Source organism: Nematolebias whitei, chromosome 12 (genome assembly GCF_014905685.2).
Source record: "Nematolebias whitei isolate Nwh7 chromosome 12, NemWhi1, whole genome shotgun sequence".
Classification (NCBI taxonomy): Eukaryota; Metazoa; Chordata; class Actinopteri; order Cyprinodontiformes; family Rivulidae; genus Nematolebias; species Nematolebias whitei.
The window spans coordinates 28,569,495-28,577,237 of NC_056509.1; the positions used below are offsets into that span (position 1 = coordinate 28,569,495).

The following is a 7,743-nucleotide window of genomic DNA, read 5'->3' on the forward strand; positions in this document are numbered from 1 at the left end:
AATTTCGTTCGGTGCGAATGACAAATAAAGAAAGCTCCAAGGATACAAAAGTAAGATGCTACACGAACAGAAAAACAAAAACAGAAAGAAAAAAAAATATTCGGAGTGAACTTTGAATCTGCACAACAAACACAACAATAGCAGCTGCAGCTGTGGTAGCAGCAGTAATATTTCATTTGCTACTAGTGTGTTGTAAACGTGCGCTCGAGCGCATGCACGCGAGGGCTTCCCCGCACTGCACGTGCCTAAACACGCCTGAAAGGCTGCGCGTGCTCGGTATTTCTTTTTTTTTTTTTTTTTTCCGTCTTCTTCCATCGAGAGGAGCCGGTCAGAGGGAGGTAGAGAGAGAAAGAGGCTGTCTTCTCGTAGCTTCCGGCTTCAGAAACAAAAAGCTTTTCCTCACAGAGAGCTGTCGAGCAACGCATCACAACAGACATCTTCAACCGTAAAAGACCCTCCGCAGTCCGGGGAGGCAGCGGGCAGAGCTGGCCGCCGAACTCTTCGGAAACGGGTGGAAGTTTGTCCGAGTAGCGGCCAGATGCTAGTCGAAGAAAAAGGCTCATGTTCAACTTGAGCGGAGGTGGATTTTCTCTTTTTATCTCTCTTTATTTGAGTGGGAGGGAAGAAGATAAGGTGAAGAAGAAGAAGAAGCAGCAAACTTGCGTCAAACGGAGTTCGCTCGCGACACAAACCGCCCGAGAAAACACGAAGATGGTGCAGCACGACCGTTGGTAGGCTCGCGTGCACCGGCCGCAGAGAGACGTCCTCTCCAGGGACTGAGCTGTCGGTACCAGCCGGGAAAAACAAAAAAGGTTCGGGAGGTAAGACATGTCAGCACTCCCTCAGTTATAAACACGTTGTTTCTGATGGTTACACTTTATGAGCGCCGAGGCGAAACTTCTGATTTGTTTTTTTAAATTTTTTTAGTCGCAGACGTCTTTTTAATCAGTGGTGAGTTCAAGTATGTCAGGAATTTTTCCGCAACTGATTGTCTCTGTAAGTCTCTGCTCATGAATGCTCTTGAAATGTGTTTTTGGAGTCCTCTAACCAGCTGCTTTATTTTTTTTATTCTTTGTGTTTTTAGGTCAACCTGGAGTTCTCAGTCTAAACTAAAGCTAGACTTTATTTACTCATTCAGCAGATCTTTTTATTCTGTGCAAACTATCAATAACAAACTATTAAATCATCAGTCAACAAATCACTGATTAATGTAAATGCTTCAACATAAACACGACAAAAATAAGTCCCGATTCAGTTCAGCACAGATCCATGTTCAAATCTAATTACAGTCATGTACAATTTATTAGATAACATCAAATTGTATGAGTATAATATTCAAATCAAATTAACTTTGTATTCAGCGTCACTGTTTATGTGGATAATATTAATAGCTTTGAGGCTTAAGAAGTAGTGACATCCCAAATCTGGTTATTTTAGCTTGTCTTAAAATATAAAATGAATTTACCTATTTTGATTTTCTACAAAAAAAAAAAATACTTGTCATTTTTTTTTTTTTTTTTTCAAAATAAACCATTTCCCTGTCTGTTAGCTGTTTAAAACTACAAAATATTCTGATAGCATTAACAAAAGATAAAACAACAACAATATTATTTTAAAGAAAATGGGCGCTACATGTTTTCATAAATATAATTAATCATCTGTTTTAATTGCTGCTTCAGCTAATTCAGGTTCTCTTAAGCCTTTTTCTCCTGAGCTTCAGGTGAGAAGAGGAGCTCTGAGCATCCCATCTGTTTTTAATGAGCAATAAAGTCTGCAGCCGTGGCTAATGTTCATATTTTGTGATACCAATATGTTATCGTGGAGTGAGGAAACTTATTGTGATAACCTTAAACATATACACGCATTACATGAAGATAGAGTAAAACGTGTTTCCCCGAGTCACCTTTCACCTTCGCAGGTAATAAACTTTGAGAATGTACAGCAGGCGAGTGTTGACATGGCTTTCCTTTCAGCACAAACTGAAAGGAAAGCCATCATTCCGTTTCCTCGTAACATTCCTCCGAACATTAATCACCGTTCTCCTCTTTGAACGTCTTCGTAAGTCGATTTTTGTTTTGTTTATTTGTCTGTGGAGGTTTTTCTCTGCCCACTCGTGTGGGCAGGCGGACAGTTTGAAATTGGACGTGATCCTGCTGCTCGGCGTGATAAATCAGCTGAAGCTCTAAAGCTGGTTCAAAGACGAGGCGTTTGCAGGTTTGACCTGTTTAACGACTTTATGGGTTGAGCTATCTGGAAAAAAAAACATCTGCCTCCCTATTTATTGACTTTTAATATTTAATTTCTGCTAAAACAGTACAATGTGCTGCTTAGATTTGAATGAGATTAGTATGTTATGAACAAATAATTCAATTTAAAAGGCAAGCAGCTGTCTAGAGTTGGGCATGCCTGCATTTAGACTAGCTCTGAGTTAAAATATTTCTCTTTCATACAAAAACAGTACTCTCTTTGTTGGTCTGGTGTCGTGACGCTGACTTTGACTGTTTCTTTCCTTAAAGCATCATCAGATGTGCGGTGAATGGATCAGTAAAGGGAGGATCTCTGAAAGGGGAAAGTGAAAATGTTGCCCGGTGCTGCTTCATTACACTCTGGTTGACAGAACATAAATCTGCTGCTTCTGCATGAAAGATTACGAATAGATAACTGATCCAAAATCATGAGCACACCTCTCTGGTCACCCAGTCTGTGTCTGTCTTTCGGGTTACACAAGGCTTTAAATCATTTTCACCACAACCTTCTGGATTATCACACAAGGAGAGCAAAACAGAGTTAAAAAAAAGCAGCTCTTACAATTTGAAGCCACTTGAGGCACGAGTTTTGTTGTTTCTCACTAACTGCATCGTCCCCCAATAAGGAAATCCCATGTTTGCATCAACGGTTCAGACTTGATGTCTGTAGTGTTAATAAATGGTTATGGTGAAGTAACAAAGAAAAAGAAATGCAATAATTAGCTTCAGTTTTCCTGTGCTTGTTGGCTGCTTTGCACGGGAAGAATGGCATGTCCTCAGAGCAAACTACAAGTCCAAAATCATGACTCGTGGATATTTTGTTACAGATATTTTAACGCTTCAGTGAGTCTGCTCCCCGGTGTAATTAATCGAAACGATCTTTGAAGAGTGCTGTGTAGAGGTGCGACGTTACTTCCCATGAGGCACTTTTCCTCTGCAGTCGTCCGCCCGTGTTGCACAGTGAAGCCAATTTGCATAGTTTATTTCCCAGCAAGACATGAAACCGCAACCTACTACTCAGTGTTTGACCTTAGTGATCGATAAAACTAAAGCTGTGCATCCGTTTCTGCAGCTTTCCTCTTATCTCTGTTGATTCATGAGTCAAAAAGCCCAGTTTTCTGACCAGAACGCTGAAACCGCTTAGGCACAACATTTAATGGTTTCTGAAAATAATTTAGTTAAAATCTGTATATGCTGGGGGAAAAAAAGTGAAATAATAAAAGTTTAGCATTCTTTAAGGAATCCCCCCACAGTCTTTCATGTTTTACACTAAAACCGTCTTACGTCGAGAAGAAACGGAGTTGTAGCTGTTTTAGTTGAACCTTGTAAATGATGTGATCTCATGGAAGATGTTTTACCTCTCAGAGGATGTACCGAGGATGACTCTAAGCTAATACCACACCAGTTTGAGATTGATATGCATTAAATTCACTGAGTTATTAAAATAAAATCCTCCCAGTGGTTTGAGTTTGGATTGAGTTTTAAGCCAAAATCTTGTGCATTGTGAATCACTTGGATATGTAATGAAGATGATGCTCTGTTACTACCACACCAAATTTAATCTGAGTATCTGTAAAACCAGCTAATCATATTATTTTGAGATGATATATATTATTAAATTACATAAGAGCAGAGGGGAAAAAGAACAAGTTTGTAGGCTTCCTGTGAAAAACAGACAAAGGAACATATTTTTAATTCCACTTTTAGTGTCAAACTCAGCTGTTGTCATCATCTGTCGTCTGCCAAAACAATGCTATCTCAATCGCGCTGAGCTTCTTATATAACTACATCTACATCAAAATATTCCTTGGATGAGCTTATGAGGTTTTTCCTGTTTTTTGGGTTTTTTTTTACATTTAACTTTTCATTTATTGCCATTTTCTCTTACTCAGACCTTCCACCTCAGCTTGTTTTTCTGTATCCTTAATTCTGGCTTTTAAAAAAATCATCTTCCTATTTCCCCTAAAAAAGGGTGTTCATTGAAACCTAAAAAGTTTTTTTTTTAAAGTAAAGTAATATAAGATAGCAGGCTTTGTAAGAAGGAAGCTGTTTCTAATTATCACAAAAGTGTCTGAATATGACTGGAAAAAGTGCAAATTATTAACAAAATGTATCTATTATTTATCCTTTTGTTTCCTTTTCTTAGTCTGTTATTTATTGCTAAATTCTGTTTTTTTTTAATTAACATCATAAATTTTGTCTTCTTATTTATTATTAATAAGAAAATGAGATCGCCCTTTAGCCCATGATGCAAACAGGAGTTATAATAAAGTGAACTCTTCTGGGTTTTTTCTTGTTGATTTCCAGCAGTGGCTACAAACTTTGTTGCATGGTGGAGCTGCTCAGGAGGGAACACTGAGAGCTGTTTGACAGAACCCCCCCGCAGCTTCAGGGGACATTGTCAGATGTGTACCCAGCACCTAAAACCCCTGGCCTGGCCGTGGGGATGGCAGCCTCTGCCTTAAACCTGAACGGCCTTGGAGTCATGAACAGGTACAGCACTGCTCTTTTGTTTTTACTTTTAAAGGGTTTTTTCTAGTGAGAAGCTGTTAGATCAGACTGGTGACAATAAGCTTTATTGCTGATGCATCAAAAACATTCAGCATGTTTTGGGTTTACTTTCACATACAGACACTTTTTAATTGTGTTTTTTAAACAGCTATTTACCATCAACTGTAAAATGTATTAATCCGATTACTGTCATACACCGTTGGAGTTTGTGTACTGTTTTGTATTTAGTTTAGCTTATTTTACACAAAAACTGCAGAAGACCATAAGTTGAATGTCAAATGTTAATATACTGTACAGGTCAAATTGACTGAAATTGAAAGATTTATCTAACCTAAAAACTTGATTATGGTAGTTACGCACAAAGCGAAAACAATAACTGCTGCCAAAATAGTTTTTAGATGTTCTCTACTGAGAGTCAGTGATGACGCTCCTTGGAGGAAATTTAATTTAAAAGTTAATTTTTAAGAATTAAACCCAAGCAGGTTTGGGTCTTGGTACATAAAGTAAAACTATGGAATGATCTAGATGTTGAATTAATAAATTTATAAAGAAAATAAGTCATGATATTTTTAAAACTTATGGCACACTATAATTAAATATTTTATGTTTATAGGTAATTTTGTTTTTGAGTTTTTGTTCTGGAAGAAAGTTTGCATAAGCATAATATTATGTGATAAAGAAGGGAGCCAGTTATATAAGATTTTTCTTGTTTTTCCCTTTTAATCATGAATTGTTTGAGCTTTGCCAGATTGTTGTATTTGTGGAATAACAGCTGATATTTGTAGAACTGGACGAGACAAATAAAATACATTCTTCAATGTTAGTAGTTTTGCTTGTCATGTATAATTAGGCACGTTATTTAAGTTATGCACAACATCTGAACACATTTTTAATACACATTTACAACCAGTTGTAACACGGTGAGCCACAACGACAGACAAATCATCCAGTTTTTGCTCTCTTCTCTGCAGCAGTAATCAGTTTCACCCCCAGCCTGGTTCTTCCAGCACCACCTCCCGAGCCAAAGCCAGTTCAGTCGGACGACCTGTGCTGCCGGTTCCAGATCGAAGCACCTACTGTCCGTTACTCGGAGGAAGTCTTTACAGTCCAACAAGCCCCAAGGTGGGCAAAACTAAACTTTTCTAATGCAGTAGTTCCCCTGCTTGTACTACCTACTACTTCAAGCTTTTTGTTGAAACTATATTTTCTATTCCAATTACTGCTTAGCCTCTTGTCAAGAAAAAAATCATTAAATAGGACTTAAACATTGTTGTAATTATTAGGTTATGTAATTTGTCGTAGAAGCAAAACTCAGTATCTCTACATACTGCCTGAATACATTATTATGTTTCTAAAAATTTGGAAGAATTGAATTCAGTTGAAGAAAAAGATGATCTAGAAGTTGAGAACGGCTGAGCCTGTATCAGTTTTGACTGATTTTTTGAGAACATTTATTGAGTTTTTTTGTCCTCTCAAGATGAGCTTGATTGTCTCTTTATCTAGAGATTTTTTTCTCCTGTTTTGCTTCTATAAATGAGAGGTTCTTGTGTTTTACCATTTAGTTCAGTATTGCTGTCATGACACTTGGAAATAATCTAAAACTTTAACTTACCGGTAAGTCATCCGTGTGTTACTCTGTTGATGGGGCATTTTTTTACTTGACTGTCCTGAGCGCCATAAAAGAAGAAGCCAATTATGGTTTACTTGTTCACATTATTTTTTATTTTTTATTTACCTGACTTAATTAGGAAGAATTGGCAGATAATCAATTTATGAATAGATTTCTGTCCTATCCATCATTTATCTATTATCTTTCTGTATTTTGTGTGCAGACATTGAAGAATTAAAGAAACTTACTAGTTCTACACACTGACATTGCTCCATAACTGCACAATGTTGCCGTTTAGCAACATACCCAATTTACTGAATAATAAAAAAGATAAAAACACATGATATAAGTAGAGCATAACTTATCATATATTATTGTAGTATTTTTTTTCAGTAATGCAAATATAAGAAAAGTCTGTGTGTGTGTTGAGAAGCTCTTCACACGACTCATCATCACAATCAGTGTGGGAAAGTTAGATTTTTGTAGGTTTAAATGTTATTTCATACATGTGCCCCCGCCTTCAGTGAAAAGGTTCAAATATATATTTTTTAAATAGTAGGAATTTGCTTTAAAAAGGGTATGTTTTCGTATTGCATACTGTGCAGTAAAGGGTTAACTCTGTTATTGGTTTGTTCTTAATAATAGTCACTTTCTTCAATTTCTTATTTCTTTTGTTTGTTTGTTTGACCCCTAATAATTAAAACATACTGTCAGGCATTTCTTTGGTAGCAGCTTCCTGCTACTTCAGCTGATAACTACACAAGAAGAAACATAAATAACTGCTTCTGTTAATAGAGCCAAAATTACTGACATTCATTAACTCTCAATGTCTTTTTGGTTCAGACAAGCCCCCAAACTCTGGGCCAAGCCTTCGTCTTCCCCACTCCAACGTTGTTCCCGCCCAGCTCTCCAACCCGTCCTCGCTCCCCATCCCCACGAAGCCCGGAGCACCTTGGAGTATACGTGGGCCAGCGCATCCGACGCCTGAGTGGTGGAGAGAGAGGGGAAGGAGACGGGCAGGAGGAGACGGGAGAAGAGACGAGAGGAGGAGAGAGGCGAGAGGAGAGGAGGCGGCAGGCGCAGATGCTGCAGATCCACAGAGAGCTGCAAAACGTTGAGGTGAGTTCATTTTCTTTTCTTTTCTTATTCACTCGTCACTTTTATATCAGCTAAAGCAAACAGCACACAATAAAAAGAAATACCCAAAGGATTTGTTTTGATTTAGTAACCAAGTGATAAAATCTGTAAGAGATTTGAAAGAACAACTCAAACGTGGAGAGTGGGAGACCACGTCTCTTTCTATCTTTATCTTTTATGACAAGAAAAAAGTTGTAAGAAATTTGAATGCTGTCTTTTAGGTTTAAATGTGAATATATA

The 7,743-nt window shown here is 37.6% G+C and overlaps 1 protein-coding gene across 1 annotated transcript in view; it reads left to right on the forward strand.

Annotated features, from left to right (window-relative positions):
• The first annotated feature begins 319 nt into the window (after positions 1-319).
• itpkb (inositol-trisphosphate 3-kinase B) overlaps positions 320-7,743 on the forward strand; it is a 34,980-nt gene continuing 27,556 nt past the window's right edge. Inside the window, exons 1-4 of the mRNA XM_037685377.1 lie at positions 320-821; positions 4,554-4,739; positions 5,729-5,879; positions 7,210-7,485. Coding sequence (XP_037541305.1) covers positions 4,693-4,739; positions 5,729-5,879; positions 7,210-7,485 — 474 coding nt within the window. The 5' untranslated portion in view covers positions 320-821; positions 4,554-4,692. The remainder of the gene's footprint in view (positions 822-4,553; positions 4,740-5,728; positions 5,880-7,209; positions 7,486-7,743) is intronic.